The 23,962-nt window shown below is 47.6% G+C and overlaps 1 protein-coding gene across 13 annotated transcripts; it reads left to right on the forward strand.

Moving 5' to 3' along the window:
• The first annotated feature begins 834 nt into the window (after positions 1-834).
• LOC1272962 (ATP-dependent Clp protease ATP-binding subunit clpX-like, mitochondrial) lies at positions 835-23,591 on the forward strand. Of its 13 annotated transcripts, none has more exons than XM_061652609.1 (8): positions 956-1,116; positions 1,633-1,992; positions 6,169-6,527; positions 19,981-21,109; positions 21,231-21,507; positions 21,599-21,748; positions 21,825-22,046; positions 22,119-23,591. In XM_061652609.1, exons 3-8 carry the CDS (start codon positions 6,455-6,457, stop codon positions 22,335-22,337), a joined length of 2,070 nt encoding a protein of 689 aa, XP_061508593.1. In that variant the 5' UTR covers positions 956-1,116; positions 1,633-1,992; positions 6,169-6,454; the 3' UTR covers positions 22,338-23,591. The 13 variants fall into 13 exon arrangements, with proteins under 13 accessions (XP_563112.5, XP_003436341.2, XP_003436342.2 ...); XM_061652611.1 differs by having other exon boundaries at positions 1,633-1,664; XM_061652612.1 differs by having other exon boundaries at positions 956-1,112; positions 1,633-1,664.
• The last annotated feature ends 371 nt before the right edge of the window (positions 23,592-23,962 follow it).

The raw sequence follows: 23,962 nt of genomic DNA on the forward strand, positions 1-23,962 counted from the left end.
TTGTTGATCCATCTTGATCTTGTACACTGCGTTTGATACGCTGTTTGTTATAGTTATTTAAGTTTTTGTTTTAACTCAGTGATAAGTCCGCTTGTTTGGCCAAACACTTAAGCACAATAAACAATTTAAAACGAAACAAAATTATGTATAATTAGGATGTGCTGATGACTGTTTCAGATTATTTGTGACACGTTTTTCACATAATTTTCGAAATTTTAATTTTTTAATTTCTTTAAAAAGCTAAATACAAGTCATTATATGACATCTTTTGAAATTCGCTAGCTTGCATTAATTCCTGGAAAATATTTTAATCCGTGAAAATTCTAAACTTATTCAAACGTTACAAAACGTCCGTTGTACCTTGTATGGAAAGTTGCGTTCAAGTAGTTTCAATCGATTTTAGAACACAAGATTGCTTGCAAGCGCAATGCATTGTGGTCGGCCTGTACGACAGGGGAAAACTAATGTAAATGAATGTAATAAAATAAAATTGAGTTTACTAGTATTTCATGATTTGTACATGGTAGTACATATTACTTTGAGCTGTGAATTGGACATTTTTATGCAGAATATTACGCCAATGTTTATTATATTACATAATTATTAATTGAGGAAAAAACTTTCTTTTGGTTGGAGTCATCATGTTTCTACACGTAAATATTTTCCACATTTTTATAATGTTTTTGGAATTATGAAAGTTCTTTCTGGGGCTAAAAATACAAATTTATTTCCAATAATTCCCCCTAGCGATGAGCTGGGCTGGGAACGATATCGAACGATATCGCTATATAGCTGGTCGGAACATACCGGCCCGTTGCCGCATCCGGAGCGGATCGGTTCCGGATCCGCTGTCAGCTTGACGTTCGGTTTGTTGTTGGTTTTTTTTTTTCTTCCCGCAAGAATTAAGAACAAGAGGCACGGACCGAAGAAGGAACAAATTACGCACACGGTAATAATATCGCAGAGCGGAAAGTGAGCGGTAGTAGGAAGACGAAAGTCAAATCGCGCCCGTGCTGTTCCGTGCATTGCCCGTCCGTGCGATTATTGCCCTTCAGTTTTGTGCTGCTTTTGCTCTTCCCCACCTGGATCGTCCAGCAGTTCAGCAGTTGGCCGTGCGTGAGTGTGTATGCCGCATAGTAGTTTCAGCGAAAACAGTAAAATATTCGGCCTACCAGCGGTGACGGTAGCGGACCCACAGTGTTGAAGTGTGTATTAAAAGTGCGAGAAAAAAGCACATTTGCTCTGTGTCTTTCGTGTGGCTTTTACGATTGGCGAAGCTCTTCCCTCGGCCGTACCAGCAGGCGGCGTAAGCAGAGCGACCCAGTGATAAGAACTGCTTCGAACTGCGCCAATGTGTGATCTCGATAGCGCTGCTGCCCGGGCGTAGCGAACATTGCAAACATTTATGCAACAAACACACTCCCGAAACCGTGTGCGAAAATCGACCAGCGAATGGGAGCAAGGCAAACGAAGCGCACTGTACCAGCGGAATAAGTGCAACGTTCCGTAGGCTGGATCAAGAACCTGTTCTCGGCTTCGCCCGTCGATATATGCTTTAATGCGTCGCAGTTTCTGTTCTGTGCATTTGCTCGCTCCCGCTGACAACCGACCGCTTTTTCTTTCTCTTTGTAGCCCGTATCATCCCTCTTGCGAATGGCGTGACTGTATTTATTTTGCTTTGCGATGCGATTGCTTTTTTTTTCTAAAACCGTCTGACGTTTTGAACTCCGTCGCCCGTCATCCCCGTCCCCCCGCGGTCGGACGTTCCGGGTTTTGAGTGGGCACAGGTTGAGTGAAAATGATTTCATAACAAGTGGTGAAATTGCGCGCTCTGCGTCCTGTGTTGTTTCGCGGAGTAGTGTAAAGTTCTGGCAGCTGTGACTGCTACACTGCTTGCGGATTTAGGAACGGAAGCTGCCTGCAATTCTACCCAGTGAACAGAGAACACATATTTTTGCGCCAGCTAAGCGCACTGAGACGGAATTTAGAATCGTAAACACCGTGCTGCTGTTGTTTCGTAATGTTTAGGGGCAGTGCTCTTTGTGCGCTGTGCTGCGAGACAAGGGCCAAAACAAAAACTCACTGTACCACTACTATTACTACTACTACTACTACTGCTACTACTGCCGCCATATGGTTACCCCAAAGAGGGAACATTAATAGCGCGCGCGGACATGAAAAAAACGAAATATCATGCCTCGAAGGGAATTGCGCATGTCGCTCACAGAAATGTAAACAAACAGCTGAAGTGGACGTGTGGGGACCTGAGTGTATCGACCACAGAACGCGCTACGATAAACAGCCAAACCGTTTGGGACGTATGCAAATCTGGCTCGATAACAAAAGCCACTCTCCGGTGTGTATGTGCTTGCCCAGCATAAGGCAGGCCGCTTCGCAGGGCAATGTGAGGTGACCACATACCATTATCGTAAGTTAATTGAGCGATCTGCTTCGGTTAATGTGAAACATCCGCCTTGAGCGTCAGCATGAGCATCCCACCCCCCTCCCATTCCAGCTGGAGGAAATCCTGTTCTCTGCGGACCTCGGTTCTCGGATGCTTCGTCCGTCCCCGTTTCAGAAATGCCGTCATTGGGGGGTTTATAAATAAGCAAACCGATCTAGAGAACGAGCGATCCTTCACCCGCCGTCGCGCCCTTGTTCGGGTGGTAATGATCGGTTTGTTGAACACCTTCAACGGGTCATATAAGTGGCACGTTCGATTTGTGGGCTCGCTTCACGCTGGCTTACCTTAGAACGAAAGTGGGCACGGAACCGGTTCAGGCTCGTGCGCCCCACCGGGCGGGCGAATTATTTGCAACAGCACCCACACCGAGACACGCCGCACTGAGGGGTCGTCTGTCCAGCTAGAGCTTTGGATCGAAAATTATTATTGAAAAAAAAACCGAATCATCTTAAGTTTGGTAGGATTTTCAAAAGATTCAAGGTTATTCTGTCGCGGTAGAAGATTCATTCGATTAGGTGTGCCATCGTTTGAAGGGGTGTGTGTGTGTGGGTTTTTTTTGTTCGTACACATCTTGTTGTACGTCTTGATGGTCATTTTAACACAAAGAACCGTGAAGTGGTACAGCTGACTTCGCATTTTTTTTCGGAATAATTAACATTCGCTGGCAGCGAAGAAATATTTGTCTAATAGTAGACTCATTTCCGCCCTGTGCTATCCGATAGGCGGACGAAAAATCAGCTGATTTATTTTTTGTTGGGTAATTAATGGTTTCCTATTATACTAAGGGCGCAGCAAATTTAACTTTTTTTAGGCGAAACCCACCTCAATCGTATCAAAGCTGTCGAGCATACTGGAGGAAGTAGATAATTTGCTTTTAGGTTGGTAAGATTGAAACCGTTTACAGACATTCCCAGATATATTGCCATGCTCGATACACTATTCTATTCTTACTATGACAGTGATATTCTTTGGGCAAATTGCACTAATTTGACCCATCCATTATCAAATGCAAAATACGGGGTTTTCTAGTGGCTCTCATTGTTGTGGGACACTTTATTGCCTCTTTCTAACAGGAAGCACCCTTTTTAAACAGGTTTCATATCATATTTGTAAAATCATATTTGATTTGTCCAACAAGGGTTCTATTCCCATTACATTAAGTTCATTTCCAATAAGAAAGAGTTTAGCAAGCTTCCCTAAATTATGAGAACCCCTGGAAAATCCTATAATGTCCTATTGGGTCAAATTTAAAAACCTTTTTAAATGGTACAAAAGTGTAATCTTCAGTTGGAATAAGATCTAATAAATTATTGAGTGGCTAAAACCTACGACTTCAAGCAAAATTACTTTAAAATTTGCTATAATTACACTGAAAACCTGAAAAATTCGAGATACGCGATTGCCTCCGGTCTTCATTAATACGGTATATCGTGGAATGCCTGCATTGGTCTAATTTGGTTTATTTTAACTAAAGGTAAATTATGGTTACAAAAAGTGTAGAAATGGACGGCTCAGAAATGCTACCTGCAATCCATTAAAATCGATTGTAGTGTGTCGTTCATGACATTTTGTTTCTGTTAATACTACATGAATCCTCAATGCCACATATCATCTACCTATGTTCGGTGCGCTGGCTCATGAAAAACCATTCCTATCAGGTTCTCTCTCTCTCAAGGTGGACGAGAACATTTCGCACTGATTAAAATCGCCAACACCGTCACCACCACCAAGGTTACACTGATCATAATGTTCTTCCTATCCGAACCTATCTGGCTCCGGGGATAAAGCACTCTTCCGTTTTTGTGAGAAATTATGCAAATCAGTCCTACTGTCCTACAGTCCCCGGACGAATTGATGTGCTATATTCGGCAATTTGTTTTAACCGGTGCACCTTGAAGCGGAGAACAACAGTTCCTCCGGTGTTAGTATCGGAAAGCCGGACTGGCCCGGTCCGAGAATGATGCCGGTAGGTGGGTTTGTTGTTGTTGTTTGCTTTGTTTCGTTCCTTTTTTTGCATAGATCGCGTTTCTTTCTTTCCCTTTGCGATCGGCGCCAATTCACTGCTTCATGCCGTGCACACGGGGCTGTGCGTGGTGTGGTTGGGTCGTTGGGCGAGCATAGTAGGCGCACATTTGCCGGCCTACTATACCACCGGGGGTTGCTATACCACCAAGGCTGATGATGATATGCTTTGGAGGAGGGGTTCGCTGCTTCGCGCGCCGACTCGCTGCTCTGCACGTCGTCGTCGTCGTCGTCGTACGCGCACACGCGCTTGAGTTGGGTTCGTTTTGATCGCCGCGTGGCTCAAACGCGATCTTGCCGTTGCCGGTGTAGGACGTGTTCGGTTCGTTCAGTGTTCGCTTGGGTGTGCTGTTCACGTGATCTTGTTTTGTTGGTAGTGCTTTTTTTTGTTTATTTCAATTGTTGTGAAAATAGGACTGTACTTAAGTACAAGGTAAAGTTTACAGTCATCATAGATTACAGTTGGTGACTACCGTAATAATTGTACATAAAATACTACCCACAGAACAATGCAATGTTTATTGGCATTGTTAATGCAATGAGCGATTCCCTTAAAAGTGTAGCAGTGCGTTAGGAAATACACAACTGATGATCGATCATCTCAATGTGATCTTGTTTCGATTGATGTTAGTAATCAAGAGAGAGAAAAAAAGACACACACACACTTTCTGCCCTTACTGAGTGAGACAACCAACACTAAACCGTACATTAGAGTGATCTTGATGAACAAAGACGCTTCGTCTCTGTACAAACCTGAGACCTAAAATGGTTCAAAACCGTGTTCGCGTACAGGAAAAGAAGTAACACCAGTACGCACGCTTGAAGGCGCAAAGAAGAGTGGCTTTCCCTTTCCGCTACAGACAGTCAGGCTATTGTTCTTCCATCCCCAGCCGGTCGCGTCGATAGACGATGTAGAAGGTGTTGATGAAGATGCTGATGATGATGATGCAATCAGTGGGCCTGTTGTTCAGGAAAATCGAGTGCGGCTACAGCAGCGGGTTCGATCATGCTTCCGTGTACCCGATCATACTTTTTATGCTCAATATACGCTTCCGAATCATACCAAGCTGGCTGGAGGATAGTGAAAGTGGTACGATCTTCTCCGTGTTTGGGGGGTTCCCCCCCCCCCCTCATTTTTCTAATCTGATCTTTGTCCGGAGGGAAGCATGCAATGTACGCCTTGTTGCGACGGTGGGTGGATTTTGAACTGTGGTAATCTATTTTCGCTCTTTCCGTTAGATATTGTGTCCATTCCTTTTACGGTGCTTTTCCGCGTTTCTCTATTCCTGGCTTGGCGGTTGGCGCGTTTTAAATGCATTCTCTTTTTAACTTTCCCGGTTTTGGGGCGGGTTGTACGAAACCGAAAGGAGATGTTGAATATGGGTTATAAGGTTTTGTGTGTGTGGTGTGTGTGTGTTTTCTCTCGCCCTGTGGACTGTTCATGGACCAGTACGTAGTCTCAAACAGTATATGAAAACCGGACAGCGGAGCTATCTATTTTTATCACATTGTGTGCAGTTCGTGAATTAATCCTTGGCGGGTGCAAATGTTACTAAAACTACCTTCATTCAGGCACACGCCCTAAACTCTCCAGTAGCAAAATACCGTGGCAATATCATCCTGTCTTATCTCTCCCTTTTTGTTGCTTTTTTTTCCTCTCCAACGAAAAATTTACACCAAAGTGGTAAACTCGGCTTAAAAAGAGTGGTTCTTTCGAACGAAATTAACTGTGAAAACTCGTGGCAGCGTGTAGCGGAAGAGAAGCAGTTGACCGTGGCCCAGTAGTGCGTGAGATAGTTGATTAAATTAAAACGTCAGTCAGGCGGACGGCCGGTGGGCAGCAGCAGGCAAAAGGAAATCGGATTACAGCCGTCTACGAAACCGGAACCGATCGAGCGCGTCAGTGTTGTCGGATCGTGCAAAGCTCTAAGGCCCTTTGTCTCGTGTTACGCCGTGTGGTTTGCCGAGATGCGTAGCGTACGGAGCAGCTTCACCATCGGGCGGTTGGCGATCTATCCCAAGAACTCAAACATTCGCACTGGTAAGTACTGTTGAACCGTAATTTAATAACGTACGCTTTTTGCGAGCCCAGATCCAGATTACTTCTTTTAAGGTTTTCTTTTAATGCTGCACCCCACTGCCTGCTCAATCGATCGGATTCTTGTTTTTAAACCTCGCCGGTGGTGTGCGGTTGTGAACTGTACCTTTTGCAACCTTGGGCATTCCGTCACAACCGGCAGGCCAGGCACGTTTCGAAAGGACGAACGGCCCTGCCAGCCGACATTGTGGGCCGAATCCGTTGGCATACACTTGCCCCAACTATTCCCTGCATTCGCCGCTTTTCGAACGATTCTGTTGGAAAACAATCGAAGCAGGAACGGAGCGCAGGGCAGAGAGATGCAGGTTTTATGCACTGGTTGGCGAAACAAACAACACGCCGTGCCAAACCACCAACCAAGCACACTATCAATGGCACAGGCACCGTGCAGTTGCACGTGAATGGACCAAACCACCTTCACTCCCAAAACCCCCACCCCAAAGCGCGTGCATTCTCGGCGCACTGGTGAGCGGCGCGTTTTGCACGCCGGCTGCGCACCATAAATATACAATCCTGCGATCAGATCAGGGCGAGAAATTTTTGGCAAAACCAGATTTCACCTGAACCATAATGCGCCTTCCAGAATCCTCTCGTCCTTCGAGCAACGATCAATTCTCGGCCCGGATTCTGTCTATAGGTAGAGCTTGCCGGCTACGGAAAGGTAAACCGGTGCGGGCAATGCGTTGTTTTTGCTGCTTCTCTGGTGTTGTGGTGGTCGCAGAGAAAGGATAAAGGTGAGAAGAACCATTCAAAAAATGCCATCAAAACACACACTGTTTGTTGCTGTTGCTGTTTGGCAACCTGTGCTATTGATCACTGCTGCTGCTGCTGCTGCTGCCTTTGCCTGCCCCATTGAGGACATGGTTAACGAATCAATTATTTTATTTTATGCTGTTTACTTTACCACTGCCCGGGTGGTGCATATTATTCAACAACTGGGTGCTAATTACTTCTGGCGTTGCTTCGCTTTGGATTATAGTAATTATCAGTTGGTTGACGAAAAAAATATTGAGGAATATTTTAAAAAATGAATGCAATATGTGTATGCTCCAGTATCCTTGAACCACATGTGCTGCTCCACCTGAATGGGGTTGTTGTTTGTGCATAATAATGCGGGAAAGGATTTTTTGTTTTGGTGGAGAATGCCATGAAACAGCAATAAAAGCACGCGCAAAAGCATTTAATAAGATTTTTTCTCCACATTTTATATTGTTTAAAGATCCGCAACTGTATCTGCCAGGGTTTTTTGGTATTGTTGGCTGCTCGGCTCGGGAAAAGAAACCGCAGCATTGTAGGGCCCAGCCAACATTAACCACATAGGCAATTGCTGAGCCACATATAGACGGGGTAGCGTACCACGAGATCGGATGGAGATCCTGCGGATGATGGCGCGATCGATAGCTGTCTCCTCGGATGGAAAGTGGAAGGTCGAGGCCTCCACCGCGGTACGCGTGCGATCGTATCTACCGGAGGGAGGACCGGTGGCAGATAATAAAAACATACGCCAGCAAAACACACAAGCACAACACGATAGCACAGAATAGCATATGGGAGATAGGTCTGTCTCTAGATAGTGAGAAAAAGAGCGCCATAAAACGGTACATAATAGGCTTAGCCCGAGTGGCAAATGCAGCAGCAGCAGCAGCAGTAGTTAGTAGCGTCTTTTCTCCACCCAGCAAACTGTCGCGGTGTCGTTGTGTAATCGAGCAAAAAAAAAAAAAGACGTGATCGCACAAAACGGGTGTGATAAACAAAAAAAAACAGGCAATCGAAACAAATGCAAACACTACAAACAAAGCTCTGGGTGAACTCAGATGGGATAGGAGATGATTAAAACTCTGCGGCGACCTTCCTGCCACCGGGGAACGGCACACGGGGAACGGCCACGGCGGTATGCAATTAAAAGTTGACCCTTTTCTCCTGACCTAGGCGTTCGTCGGTTGAGCGCCAGGCCAGGCAGGCTCCTAAGGCTGGTCCGCTCGCACGTATCGCGAATGTGAACTTGACAGCGGACAGAGCAGTGGCAATAGTAAATGGACGGCTGTGTGGCAATGACGAGCAGCGCTGAGCTTTGTGTGAAGCATTAGAGAAGCAAGACGCGTCCTTCGAGACCAGATTGTGCGGCTTAGTACAGGTGTTTTGGATGGTGAGGGGTTTTTGTTGTCATTCGTAAGTTCAATTACGTTTTAGTTTGGCTTTGAGAAACTGTTTAGTAATCGTAACGTTCTTTATCTGCCGAGTACAAACGGTTTGCGTCACAACGAGAAAATAAAACACTCGCTGAAGGCCCGCTAGTACTCGCGATAAAAAGGTGTGTATCATCACCCCATCACCTTCTTATCTCATCGAAAGCGATAAGACCGCCCCGCTCCATCGAACGATTCCCCAGTGCCAATCGGGCGTATGGATTGTTGTGTTGTGTTTTTGGGAGGGTTTTTTTGGGGTTGTTGTTGTCATTATTCTGCCTTTGTTGTTGAGGTGTTTATTACACTGAGGAGAGGCTAGCGAGTGCGGTGTCCTTATGTGACGTACAATTGGCATGGAAAATGTTACCAAATCTGTCACTGTTCGGCGCGTCCATACATCAACCGAAATGCGTACTTATCTGATGAAGCTTTCGGGCGTAATGGCATTAATTGTGAATAGAATCGCCTCAATGAATCAACGCGGGCGCGCACGCGCGTACACTCCATGAAAGGGCACTTGAAGCAATCAAGCGGGTAAGATACGCATGCATAATGGGGCATCTTTTGTAAAAATGCACGGGCGAGGAAGACGTCTCAAAACTGGCGGGCGATGCATAAACGAGTTTCTGCGGCCGTCGTGTCTGCCTTGCCAGGAAGGAGGAATATATAGGTAAGGGCGTTGGGCGTCCGCCCCGTACTCCAGGGTGCTGCGACCCAGTTTCGGGACGCGCCGTGCGTCCGTGACACGATTTAATGAACCGACGATGCTGTGAGAAATCCGGCCGGCAGAGAGTGTAATGGTGTACGTACGCGCACAGCATCATCATCGACCACGCTTGGTCGGGAGAGATGGCCCGCATCCCGCCGTGCCCAAGGACCCTAGGTGCAAGGGCGGGTTGCAATGCAAAAGGACGCGTGTTGCAATGTGCTTGCATCGTGTTAATGGTGCTTTGGGTGGGTTGTTGTTTTTGCTTGAGCAATTGCAAGTCACTCAAATGCATAATGCCCCGTCCCGTGCTCCTGGACGGGGCGCGTCCTGCTCCTGCTGCCTGTCGGGCTGTCCGGGGTTGGTTGGCACGCAACTGCACTAACGATGTGCCATTTGTGTGTTGATCTGTTCAACAAGCGTTCATGTGCCTCATTGCCACGACGGCATCTTCCCGCTTTTGAAGGACCGTTTCGACGGGGAGCATGGGAGGGGTGGGTGGTCCGGCTGAACCGGTTCATACTATGCACGTATTGTGATTTCATATAAAGTGTGTAACGGGATGATTTATATCCCGCGCAAGTACTGTGCATAAGTTTGTAAATGCAGTGTTAATCGGGAAGACGAAGAACACTGCGAAAGTCCCTACAATTTTTGGGCTGGATGATGGACGGATGAAGAAAAATGACACAAAAATACTGCAAAGAAGAATATGTTTGAATAATTCCTTGCAATATCCTAAAATCTGTAGGAATTGTGTGAGTCCATTGAAACAACAATGAGACCCTTTTCGTTTTAAGTTCGTAGGCTGAAATTTCAGCCTGTCAGCTGTTTGCATTGTATAGGAGTTTTCGAGTAGCTATCTAAGGCTGGTATAATATACAGGTGGGCTTATCCCAAGGTATATGAATTTAAAAGGTTGATTTTTATCGCTTCTGTTCCTGAATGAAGATTTTAGGAGTTTTTTGTGTATTCGTCAAGCCTCCAGAAAGCTTATTTGAACAAAAGTTTTCACCAATCCTGTCAAAAAGTGATGTTCAAATTTGGTTATAAAACACATGCTATGAGACCACCTGGACTACATACACTTTGATTCTGGATTCCATCACCAGATCTCTTCAATGCACTAAGGAATAAATGTAAACACCGCCGTTGTTTTGCCATTTTTCGAGCAGGTACTCGAATCTAATTCTAGCTTTGAGGCTAGAATAATCTAGACTGAAAATTGCAGGCTAGTTTTGTGTGTGGTTTTGTATGGAGTGTTTACATGATTTCAGCCTCTAACTTTCAAACTCCATACAAAAAATTGACTAGAATCGTGAAGGGCCCCATTGAAAACATTTAGCTAAAAGAAGGATCTTTCGTTGATACAGAACCACCCATGTTGTGCGTGTCTGAATCATCTTCTTCTTCTATCTGGCGTAACGTCCTACCGTCCAGCCGGATAGTCAATCCTGGCTACGGGGGGACGGTCCATTCTAGGCTTGAACCCATAGCATGTTCTTAAGTCGTACGAGTTGACGACTGTGCCACGGGACCACCTCTGTATAGGCCCGGACCGGGACCGCGTGTCTGAATCAATCAAACATAAATATGAAATTTTCACCAACCAACTGTCAACACTTGTCATCAAACTGCTTCCCCACGGGATGATGCATGTAGCAGCAGCTCAAACATGAAACAGCTCATCTGTTTGCTGAAAAAAAAACCCCGAGATTGCTGATCAATTGCCAACTTTTACGTCAACGATCGCAGCGTAACAACCCTGGTGGTGGTACACACGGTGGTTCGGTCTGGCGGTTTTATTGATTTTTGCTCCAAGCTTCCATCGTTTGGGCCGCCGCCGCCGCGTAAAGAAGACCTCCTCTGTCTCAAGGTCAAGGTTGGCCTGTTGGACGCACTGAGCTGGGACGGTGGCTGGAGTCTACATGGTCTACCTTTCAAAGCTCATGCCTTGTCGCACGACAGCAGATTGATCGTCGCCGCTCAAATCAAGTGTTAGTGTTTGTTGCGATTTATCGGAAGGAATACATTATCATGTGTTGTTGTTCCGCTCGATCGCTTCGAACCGTTTGCCGGCAGTGCTCTGGCGCCAAACCGGTGTCCCTTTCTCTCTCTCTCTTCCCATCCACCCATTGGGTTGGAAATAAAAAAGAAAAACCAGTATCCACCTGTAGATTAGACGACCGGTTTGAAGACGTTTAGTTTGGGTGACGGTTTTTTCCTCTTCTTCTCCAATCTGCGTCAAAGGGCTCAGCAATCGATGGGTCCGATGCAAATATTTTGCATTTAAAGTCGTATTTTGGAGTGGTAGAACTGTCGATTGTAAGCAATAGAATAGAATCAATGTCATAGGCTCCAGTACTTCAGACTTCTTCGACTACGTGCTCGTCTTAGCGGGCTTTATATGTGCATCGATTTTTCCAATTTTTTGCCTACATTACCACTCGGCGGAACCCCTTCGGACGCACGGCCAAAACGGCCAGGAATAGCACATCAGCTGATATTTCAACTTGCCCCGCGCGTCACTATGAATTAGAGCTCACCGAACTGCTGCTAAACGCCACGAACACAGCCCACACGGGGGTAGGAACGTGTTGCTGTGTTTATTTTTCCTTTCCATTCTTCGTTTTGTTTGTTGTTGCAAAATGTTGTTTACCAGTTTTTAGTTCTCTGTCGTCGCCGTCGTCGTCGTCGTCGTCGTACGTCATCGACTTGGGGCGCGCGAGGATCACCGTGTCGTCGCATGAACCACCACCACGGCCGGGGCCTGTTTGCGGATCGTCGTAATTGTTTATCACTTGCCATCGTTCTTTATCAAGCTCAATCATCGCGGTCAGCGTCTAACGGCGAGCAGCCAGTCTGGTCGAAGGTGGCTCACCATGTGTTTGTGAGCGGACTTGTATGTGTGTGTGTGTGAGTAACGCGAAGAAGGGGGCGCGTATGGATTCATACATCGGTTTTTTTTGCAAGCATTTGACAATCAACAATCAACGGGCACACACAACACTGTAGGGTGGATAAATATGTTGCTTTGAAGGTCATTTTCATTTAGGCAAGGGGGGGGGGGGGGGTATCGTTCAATAGTTCGTTCAATACAGGAAGTGCGAGATGAGTAAGTGCACAGTAATGTTCTTTTCAGCCTCCTCAAGCTGGTTTTTTTTTGCTCAATCTTGAATGTTTTTGTCCCCTTTGTTTGCATGATGTTTGTGTGTGTATGTGTGTGTGTGCGTGTGTACCAGTTCAGTTTCGCAAGATCACATTTTATCGTTAATTGCTGCGAGTTTTCGCATCTTTGACTGGGTTGAACGATCGTAAGGCGTGTGTGTGTGCCAGGGGATGCTACTGTTTGTATACATTATTGGTGATAATAAAACAATTGAACATAATGTTGAAAAATCAGCTGATCGATCGCTGATCGTCTCCTCTGGAGTTTTTAAATTGTACTACTCGTGTTGAGGCTTGATCTGTAAAAATAAAGCCTGGCCAGGTAAAGTGTTGATAAAATGTCCGTTGGACATGAAGTTTGCCATGTTATAACCAGTGTTGGGTAAATCTTAATCAGATTCATGAAGGATTCAATGAATCTGAATCTCGGTTGCAAAGATGCATGAGTCTCAAAAAAAGCATGAATATCCAATAATTCATGAATTTCCAAAGATAAATGAATCTTCAAAGATTAATGAATCCCGCAAGACTCATGAATCTCGAAGGATTCGTGAATTTTAAAAGAATCTTATATTTCGAAAGATTAACGAATCTCCAGGGATTCATGAATTTCTAAGGATTCACACATCTCCTAAGATTCATAGAGCTTGAGCTTCTCATTATTCTTCTTCTTGGCGTATCAACCTACATAGTCATGCCAGCCTATACAGGGTTTTGAGACTTCTTGGCAAGTACCAAGCAGCCGGATAGTTTGTTTTGCTACGATCCATGCGAGGCTTGAACCTAAGACGGGCATGTTGTTAGGTGGGATCGCGCCAATATTGTGAAAATCATACATTTCTAAAGATTCATGAATCCCTGGAAATATATGAATTTTAATGAATTTAATCTTTGAATCCTTGGAGATTGAAATATCTTTCGGGATTCTTAATATAATCCTTGAAAAGTCGATTCGAGATACGAATCACTCTTCACTGAAGATTCATATGAATGAATCTCAACGAAAGATTCATCAAACCCAAGACTATTTACAAACCCGTGCGATCACGATGTGCTTTTTACCCTCACGACAACACCCACACCCCGTGGAGGGTGACCTTCGACATCGATTGCAGTTCAGCAAAACCACCACCCCCAACACAAACGCGTTCACCACGCACGTAGGCACAATACACGCGGGCATGACGCGTAGCAGTGTGCAGTATAGTTTTAGTTGCGAATCACGCGATCGTGTGTGTCACGATCGTGTAATAATGGCGGTACAGAAACGCGCACGTTTTCCAATCGCGCCATGATTACTTGCTTGCGACATTTCGCTTTCCTTCCCCTGCGCCGCTTTGTTTCAGCGCGTTCGATTTTATTTGCTGACCCGCTCGCCCGCTCGCACACACATTCGCTCCGATTACACTCTCTAGAGTTACTTCCAAGATCATCGCCACTCCGCGCACAACATCGCTCGGTTTGTTTTGATCGGTCCACCAGCAGCGTCCACCGTTGGGCAGCTCCAACGCGTTCCCCGCCAATGCCGAGGTCAGCAGAGACGATGGACCACCACCACCACCATCGCCCGCCGACCCGCCGGCTGCAATACAGGCGTAATTCGCCAATAATGCGGCGCACGTATGCACACACTCTTTCGGCAGCAGCGCACCACCACCGCATGGCGAAATGCACCGTGTGTGCACCGCCCTCAAACGCACGAACATGAAACAAAAGGGGCCACTCTTGCGCACACACCCGCCGGCTGTGTTTGCGTGCGGAGAGATATGGCAATGGTCGGTTTGTTGTAACTTTTGCACTTTCTTGCAAACTAATGTTTTGATGCACTGGCTGTTAATGCTTTTTTGGTAGTGCACCTTTTTTTTTGTACGCGAAGTCGTTTGGAATGGCACGGCGGCCTGCGAGCGTTAGTGATTCCTTATTTTGCACGAGAACGGCCGCAGCAGCAGCCCGCTACGGAATAGATGGCATGTCATACCGGTCATAATCGGTGGCAATAAAACACGCAAAAGCCAGCTGAAACTCTTGCTCGATGTTGAACTGTAGCACGAGTCATAAAACTGCGGAACAACAATGCAATGGTCGGCGGGTACCAGGCACCAGGCTCTGGTGCAAGACGCTAACACTGCAACTGCTTCACGCCAACATTGTTGTTGCCATTCTTTGGTGGGAAGGGGGGGGGTGCAAAAAAAAGAATTATACAGACTGACGATCGAACTTTTGCGGTCGAAAAAACCAGTCCCGTATGGTTTGATCGATCGCCCGGGAAAGGGGTGGGGTAAAGTATAGAATATTAAAAGGGAACCGCCGAAAGGGCCGTGCGCGGCGCTGATCGGTGTGCTGATCGTGCCAATATAAAATGCAATAAAATGAAATAAAAACACTCACCGGTGTTGTGAGCGACTCGTATTGATATGTATGCTGGTTCAATTTGGGAGTGCAGAAGTGGGACAGCGTGTTGCAACAAGCCTCCCACCACCGCCACCCTCGCGCGGGACCGCAGTATGATCGGCATAACCGGGGTCTTGCCTTGATTGCCAAATAATTCCACCGCACCGCACGGCAGAGTTAATATTACAAAAGTAATTCCGCCAGCTTGCGTTCGTTTACGCATTCCAGCCACGAAACGGTTCGATCGAACGGTGTCGTCGGGTCATAACAACAGTCCTGCGGGAGGAGCGGGGGATGAGAGGGGGATGAGAGGGGGACTGATACTTCAAGGATTTACATTGCCTTCATTGTATTGTTGTACCGGCTTGGTAGTATTTATTGAAGTTGCACTGCATGAATCTTTTAAGTGATGTTTTAAGATTTGTTTATAAAAAAGAAGCTTGGACTAAAGAAATCATAATGAAGTATGTGTGAAATGTTGTAGTTTTGAGTTTCAGCGCTGGCGTTCGTTTTTATTTGTGCGTGCCGGTTTTTTTTCTGTTGACCCAAAATAAAAACTCCAAAAAAGGGTATCACTCTCGCTCTCTGCCATACAAAAGGCTCTGAATCACACTCACTTGGGCGAGCAAGGGATCATGCATATGTTACCGATTTTTTTACCGACACTTGAGACACAAGGGTCTAAGCATTCGAAACAAACCGCAAACCATCCACACCGCCGAAAGCTTACTACAGAAGGAGAAGCTGGTAAGCCGATTTGAATTAGTCTATTGCATTGTCCGGTGACGAATGACGCCACATTCGTACGATCGGTCAAACTGACGAAAGAGGTGTGTGAAGTGTTCTCGAGTTGTCGCCTCTCGAATGATGGAAAGCAAATGTGGGCATACGGTCCTCCCGAAATCCAATAATCCCATTGTTGTATGTTATAGTGATGGGTAAAGTTGCCAAAAATCCGGAGTAGTCTCCGATCCGACTCCGATAATTTCGGAGTCGACTACGAAAGGTAATTTCGCATAGTATTACCCGGAGTCGTCCGGAGTCGTCCGGAGTCGTCCGGAGTCTTCCGGAGTCGTCCGGAGTCGTGCGGAGTCGTCCGGAGTCGTCCGGAGTCGTCCGGAGTCTTCCGGAGTCGTCCGGAGTCGTGCGGAGTCGTCCGGAGTCGTCCGGAGTCGTTGGTAGTCGGAGTCGTCGGAGTCGTCCGGAGTCGTCCGGAGTCGTTGGTAGTCGGAGTCGTCCGGAGTCTGCGGAGTCGTTCGGAGTCGTTGGAGTCGTTCGGAGTCGGCTGGAGTTGGCCGGAGTCGGCCTGCGACACAAAGGCCTGTATACAAAGTGCACGCGCAAAGTAAACGACAAAAAAAAACGTAACGAAATGAAATTCCTCATCACAAGCACATTGCACCGAACGGCTCCTGTTGACTCCGACCGACTCCGATTCCGGTCGACTCCGATAGACTTAAGATGACTCCGAATGACTCCGACTCCGGTAGACTCCGGCCTACTCCACTAGACTCCGGTCGACTCGGAACGCGATTCCGAACGAATCAGAACGACTCCGGACGACTCCGGACGACTCCGAACGACTAACAACGACTCCGGACGACTTTGGACGACTTTGCACGACTTTGGATAACTTTGGACGACTCCTGGCGACTCCGGACGACTCCGGGCGACTCCGGGCGACTCCGGGCGACTCCGAGCGACTCCAACTCCGCGCAGAACTAGTGATTCGGATTTTGCCGGAGTCGGATCTCCAAAGAGCACATCACTAGTATGTTATGCTCGGCTCAGTGCGGCGGCATCTATTTGTCAGTAGTAGCAGTAGGAGGAGGGTCACACGTCATGCACCTGAGGGACGGTGGCTCGATGGCCTTACGGTGGCGGTTTGAAAAATTAAAAAACTTAAACCCAGACAACGCCCCATCCAGAAACTAGGTGACTACCCCGCACGCGCGCTCCTTGCAACTGATGCAGCCGATCATTAGCGCCACCAATCCGGCGGCAGCGCGTGGTCTGAAGCGCTCATTAGAGCGTGGCAAAGAAAAAAGGGGGTGCTTCATGGCGAGAGGGGCAGCACGGGCCAAATCAGCGCTCCAAACCTCCATACATGGGAAGTTAACGAATTTTTCGACATTGGTGTGGTATCATTAATCACACGAGCAAGGGACGAAACGACACAGAGCGCGTCAAGTAAACAAAGTCTCCTTTCTGTGACGTGACGATGCCGACGGTCGGGCTCTGGTGTGTGGCTTTTGCTTCTAAGCTTTATGTTGCAAGGTCTGTGCACTAGAAATGTACGACACCGCCCTGCGCGCGCTGTTTGAGAGATAATTGAAATGGCAAAGGGAATCGTAAAAAAGTATCTCTCTTTTGGCCGACCCTCTTTGTTATAAGCATCACCAAAATGCCTGTTGGATGCCTTCGGATGCTCCATATCAAATCTATGGCACTCCTTCAAATATGATTTCAATGATCAATCTAACGCTTCAACCTCTAAAGTTTTCGCTCTGCCGTGAAAGCTCTTTTTGTGGGATTTTAAGGTACGGTCCAAAACTTCAATAATGCCATCGCAATCCCAAACAATGGGAAACTCTGTTCGGTTGGGGAGGGAAGATTGAGCAATGCTGCTAAGCGGGGGTAAGCGCAACATTAAATTAATCTACTTCACCGCTGTCATCGAAAAAAAAAGGTTTGAAACGATTCTCTCTGCAAGGGTAGGAAACTGGGACAGGAATAAAAGGAATGGTGACTGTGAACCCCTTTTGGACCATAATTTCTAACAATCTATGGATGGCGTTGTTGGCCTCATTTGCCATTCAAGCAGCACCCCCTTTTCCTTTTCGGTCGCTCTAAAGACCCAAATTTTGAGTTCATGACACCTCGTAGTCGTCGTCACCGTTGCTCGTAACCTTGACGGGTGGGTGCTGAAAAGATGCGGTTAAAAGAATTATCTCACGTCGTGTGTCGGTTAAAAGTCGTGGGAATGTTGCCCATCTTACCCTGCCCGAGCGATTCAGTTCACTCTCTTCTACGCCGGTGCAAAATTGTCATTTATGTTGTACACTCGCGCACCGTCGGTGTGCGGGCGGCTTCAAGAGGAGGGCCACCTGGGCCCGTCCCCGGTTTGTTTACCATTTCACGTGTCGCCCTCTGCAAACAGCCATTGTGTGGATGAACCGCGCGCGATCATAACCATTTCACGCACAGTTAAGCATTGCACGCAACAGCATCTCGGAGTGGTGAAGTTTGTTTTATGAGGAAGAGCGCTTTGCGCTTTGCTTCAATGTTACCCGTTCCGATGCTTAACGGAGTGTGTGCGTGCGTGTGTTTATATGGCACTGGCACTGTTTATTAGCACTCTGGGCTGGCATCCTCCGCTTCTCGGAAGGGTTTTTCGGACGGAGGCTGGCCAGCAAATTTGCGCCATTTGCTTACGAGCGGGCGCAACACTACGACGATGCACGTTGGGCGGCTGCGCATTATTTACCAGTTGTTGTTTTCTCGCGGCACTTACTCATTAAGCGGGAGACGCGCGTAGTCGCGGGGCGGGGAGGGAAGCGGCTAATGTTTGGATAGTTACGGTGTTTTATGATCTAATGGTTCCTACAATTACGTTGAACCTGCGTTTGTACTATTGTAAGCCGCGGGTATGATGATGATGACGATCATCATCATCAATCAAGAAAGTACAAACATTGACGAGGGCGCACAGTATCCGAGCCGGAGGGAAAACACTCGCGAGCCCAAGCTGACTCAGGCGCACAGATGGCAAAAGACGGCGGGGCGCACACGAGCCGCCCTCCCGCTGATGGAAAGGTGTCGCCCGCGAGACGAACGCGTCTGGATTAGCAGCAATGGAAGAGGAGATAGAGAAAGAGAGAGAGGGAGAGAGAGGAGGCAGCAGCAGTCTGACTTTGCATAGCGCCAATCCTAATTGGGATTTGCATCGTATGTGGGCGCGCGCAGACCCGTAATCTTGCTGCTCGATCGTCCGATTGCCATCGCGGGAGATTAGGAAAAAAGGAAAGGGTTTTTTAGTGTGTGCGTGTGTGTAGTCGTCGTCGTTTTGCTAGGAGAAATGTATGATCATGCTTTAATTTGGCAGATCTCTCTTACACACACACACACGTCACATCTGCCTGTGGCTCACTTGGGGTCATGGCAAATTGCTTTTTTTTTGCGCGTCTCTCTTGGTGACTTAAAATTGAAAGTTGAGGCAGGGTTTTTTCTTCGGAAGCTGCCGCCCCTCTACCTAGCTAAATGATCATGCGACTTATTACATCAGTGTACGTCGGGAAAAATTGTCGAGTTTGGATGATGCTGTCTGCTCTGGCGGCAATTATTCCACAACTACGCTCTGTGTACCGTGTCCCCTTTCTCCTACTGCTCATTGCAGCAAATGTCTGTGGTGTCCCGGTCATGTGCGCTAATGATTTTTGCATTCCAGGTCAAAGTGTCAAACAATACGCGAGAGCGCTCGTTTCGTCGCTCCGTTTGTGGTTCGTCGTAGCGCGTAAGCCGATGAAAAGTGTAAAAATAATGCAAGGATCATCATGTACCGCATGACTCCTTGCACCCGCAGTGGACGGTGAAAGGGTTTTTTTTGCAGTTGATGTCGGTAACGCTGTCGCCTGACGATTAGTATTATGTCACTTTGGACTGTTGATCGTTTGAAGACGGCGTTTTGGTATTAGAGAGAGAGAGAGAAAGAGGGAGAAGGAGAGCAAATTCAGGCAGCAAATAATGATGGGCTCGAAGTACATTACTTCGCAGTCCCGTTGAAGTTTGTGAAGTTATTGACCTCAGACGACCTTGTTTGTTCTTCGTCTCAGATGGAGGGTTTCGTAAATCTATTACTTGCTTCGTATCTCATTTACCAAACATCCCTCTCGTATGCTTTACCAACATTAATGAACCTTCTTATATTTTCGATTCCTTCTTCCAGGTTCGATCTGTTTGGTATCGTCCAACGCCTCCAGCAGCGGCTACCAGTTTTACCTGCACCATCCACAATGTAGCCTAACGACGCTTGCGGCCAGCAATCCCGCCGTCACAGCGAGCGACCCATCCCGGAGGACGATCGGTAGCCACAGCGTGACAGCGTGCCCTTCCTCCCCCGTGCTGCTCAGTACCGGGCCAACGGCCACACAGCGTACCGGGCGCCGCTCGTTTCATCTTTCCGCGGTCTGTGATAAATCATCATCGAAGGATGGTAGCAGCGGAAGCAACAACAATAACCCGCCCGGTGGACCGGGTGGCAATGGTAACGGCAGTAGCAGCACCACTACCGCCAGCGGATCCGGTGGCTCGGTGGGAGCGGGAGGAAAGGACGGTGGCAATGGCAAGGAGCCGCCGAACAAGAAGAACACACTGTCCTGCCCGAAGTGTGGCGATCCGTGCACGCACGTGGAAACGTTCGTCAGCTCGACGCGGTTCGTAAAGTGCGAAAAGTGTCACCATTTCTTCGTCGTGCTGTCCGAGGTGGACTCGAAAAAGACGATCAAGGACACGGAGACGAAGGGTGCGCGAAAGCCGCCGCCACCGCCGAAGAAGATCATGGAGTATCTCGACCGGCACGTCGTCGGCCAGGAGCTGGCGAAAAAGGTGCTCTCGGTGGCGGTGTACAATCACTACAAGCGCATCTATCACAATCTGCCGCCGCCGGCCTCGTCCGCCTCGAGCGCCCAGCAGCAGCAGCAGCAGCTGGATTCGATGTCGCGCAGCGGCGATCTGCTGCACATTTCCGGCATCGGGCACACGATGATGAGCTCGGCCCCGTCCGAGGTGCCGCGGCCGCCGATCGGGGCGGGTGGCGGCCACGGTGCGGGCTCGAGCGCGCACCAGCCCGGCTCGGAGCTGCTGGACAAGAAGACGCACGAGCTGAAGCTGGAGAAGAGCAACATTCTTATGCTGGGACCGACCGGGTCGGGCAAAACGCTGCTGGCGCAAACGATCGCCAAGTGCCTGGACGTGCCCTTTGCCATCTGTGATTGTACGACGCTAACGCAGGCCGGTTACGTCGGCGAGGATATCGAGAGTGTGATTGCGAAGCTGCTGCAGGACGCTAACTACAGGTAGAGTATGGTGTGCTGTTTGCCGTGTGGCTCATTATGCGCAAACGGGGCCTGTCTCTAATTGTGTGCCTGTGTGTTTGTACCACTTTCTCTCTCTCTCTCTTTCTCCCTTTGGTTGCAGTGTCGAGCGGGCGCAGACGGGCATCGTGTTTCTGGACGAGGTGGACAAGATCGGGGCCGTGCCCGGGATCCATCAGCTGCGCGATGTCGGCGGCGAAGGCGTGCAGCAGGGCATGCTGAAGATGCTCGAGGGTACGATCGTGAACGTGCCGGAGCGCAACTCGCCGCGAAAGCTGCGCGGCGAAACGGTGCAGGTCGACACGACCAACATTCTGTTCGTGGCGTCCGGTGCGTACACCGGTTTAGATCGGCTGATTGCGCGGCGTTTGAATGAAAAGGTAGGCGCGCGCGTTGCAGAGGAGGGAGGTGGTTCGCCCCATCGAGCCATCATGGATACGGTTTATAATACTTCCTTACACTTCGTTGCAGTACTTGGGCTTCGGCATGCCGGCCAGCTCGTCGGAAGGACGCCGGGCAGCGCAAGCGTCCGCCTCGCCGATGGATAATGATCAAGTGGAGCGGGACGCCAATCTGAAGAAAGTACAAGCGAAAGATCTCGTCGAGTTCGGTATGATTCCTGTAAGTAGTTGCACTCATTTCGGTGATTTGCTTTCAAAGGGAACAATCAGTAATATTCATCTCCCTTGCTTTGCAGGAATTCGTTGGTCGCTTCCCAGTTCTGGTGCCGTTCCACAGTCTCGACGTGGACATGCTGGTACGCATTCTTACCGAGCCACGAAATGCTCTCGTGCCACAGTACAAGGCCCTGCTCGGTATGGATCAGGTTGAGCTCTCGTTCACCGATGAAGCTCTGAAGCAGATCGCTCAGCTGGCGATGGAACGGCAAACCGGTGCACGTGGTCTACGCGCAATTATGGTACGGCAACTCACACTGTTTTTTCGCCTCCACTTCCGGCACATATTAATCTTTACCGTCCGCTCATTACAGGAAACGCTGCTACTAGAGCCAATGTTTGAGGTGCCCGGATCGGACGTTAAGGGCGTACGCATTACCGAGGAAAGTGTACGCGGTGCCGAACCGGTGTACGTACGCCGCGGAGAGTCCAGCACATCGAGCAAGGACTCTACCGGGTCCGGTGAGGCAGGACACTCCGGCAGTAATTCATCGGAAGAAGAGGAAGCGACAAAGGTGCGCGTGAAGCAGTAAAAACAGGTATGGGCAGGCAGGCAGGCAATGGGAAGTGGGGTGCGGGCGCGTGCAAAATTCTGACAGACATCGTAACAACAACAACAACAACAAAATAACATACATTTTGCCCACAATCGATGGATAAACGAAGCAAATGTATTTGTACATACGATTTTTCTTTCTCCTACGAAAGCGTTCCTAACTGTTTTGTTTGTTATTCTGCGTTCCATCGTGGTGTGTGGTTCGTTTGAACGCCATTTTTGGTTTTTTTTTTTCTTTTGCTTTCCTTTTCAGTTTGACTCGACTTGTGTGCGAGAGTACTATACTAACTTATTGTTGTGCTGTTGAATTGGAGATTAAAACAAGTTTTCTTTTAATCTATGTGTAATCGTGACGTTTTGTTTCTGCGTCACCCTGTTGCTCGCAAGTATTCCTACGGCTTTTGGTACCATTTATTTTAAAATGGCTTTTAACTTTCCCTTAAATTGTAGAGTCATATGATCGCGTGATCGTTTCATTAAACAATTAAAGTGAAACCTCTCTCCCGCGACGACGATTTACCTGCCACGGAAACATTAAAATCAATCCATTAGCACAGAGAGCAGAATATACACAAAAACATGCCCTGTATAAGTCTAAACATGGGTATAGGTCTAAACAAAACACAACAACCGTTACATTGCTTTGACGTATTGGAAATTATCCGCATTTTTTGTTTGTTTGCGAGCGGTTTAATTATGCTATAAACAAAAACTACAAAATAGACATGAAACTGTTAACGAATCTTGAAAAGTATATGAACGGAACAGTCACTCTCGATCGTGTAAAGATGAAGCACGGGAAATCGCCCAATCCTGTTTAGGAAAAAAACAAAAAAAAAAAAACAAAAAACAAAAAGCAGATAACCCCCCTCACCTGCTGTTTGATGCAGGCTGGGACAAAGGCTACCCCATTTACGCAACGTAAAGTCTTTAATTATATCTTTCAGCGTGCGAGAGAGCGTGAATGAAAGTGTACGTGTAATTAGTATCGTGTAGAAGTGTATCGGTTTTTTAGAGTAGGATTTTTCAAAATTCCTAATTTTGTTTATTATTTCCCTCCTCCTCCATCCCCCCCCCCCCCCCCCCCTACCCTTACACTCGTTCCTCAATAATGTTGTGCGTCGGCTAGGGACGATTGTACTATGCAAGTTGATTAGGCGGTAAGTGAATTTAAGCGTAATAAAACACAGATGCCCGCGAAATAGAACGTTTTCGCGTTAAAAAAGTGAAACTAATGGCACGATGGCGAAAGTATGTGATGAAAGAAATTAGTTTACGCGGGGGGATTTCTTTCTCGTTAGTCTAATGATAAAAAAATCTGCAACGAAAGTAAAATCGTGAATAAAAGTTGAATGCCTCTACGAGCCGAGAAGTAGGTTAGGTTAATCGGTTAATAGTGCGTGACGAAGGCGAAGTGGGGTACGCGTTGAAATGGTATGATGCAGATCCAGTCATATGGTAATTACACGACGAAATGCATCGTTTTTGCTAAAAATCTAATCAAATAGAACGAGCGATGTAAAATCGATCGAAGGTTTTCATTAACAAAGTTGAATGATGCTTTTGATTGTTTCGTGTATGCTAGTCGAGCAATGTTTTCTT

The sequence above is a fragment of the Anopheles gambiae genome, chromosome 2 (assembly GCF_943734735.2).
Source record: "Anopheles gambiae chromosome 2, idAnoGambNW_F1_1, whole genome shotgun sequence".
NCBI classification, from domain to species: domain Eukaryota; kingdom Metazoa; phylum Arthropoda; class Insecta; order Diptera; family Culicidae; genus Anopheles; species Anopheles gambiae.

Coding starts and splice junctions, on each gene's coding strand:
- LOC1272962 (XM_563112.5), top strand. CDS start 6,455: ATGCGTAGCGTACGGAGCAGCTTCACCATCGGGCGGTTGGCGATCTAT. Junction 6,528..19,980: donor GAACTCAAACATTCGCACTG/GTAAGTACTGTT, acceptor TCCTTCTTCCAG/GTTCGATCTGTTTGGTATCG. Junction 21,508..21,598: donor CGCGGCGTTTGAATGAAAAG/GTAGGCGCGCGC, acceptor ACTTCGTTGCAG/TACTTGGGCTTCGGCATGCC.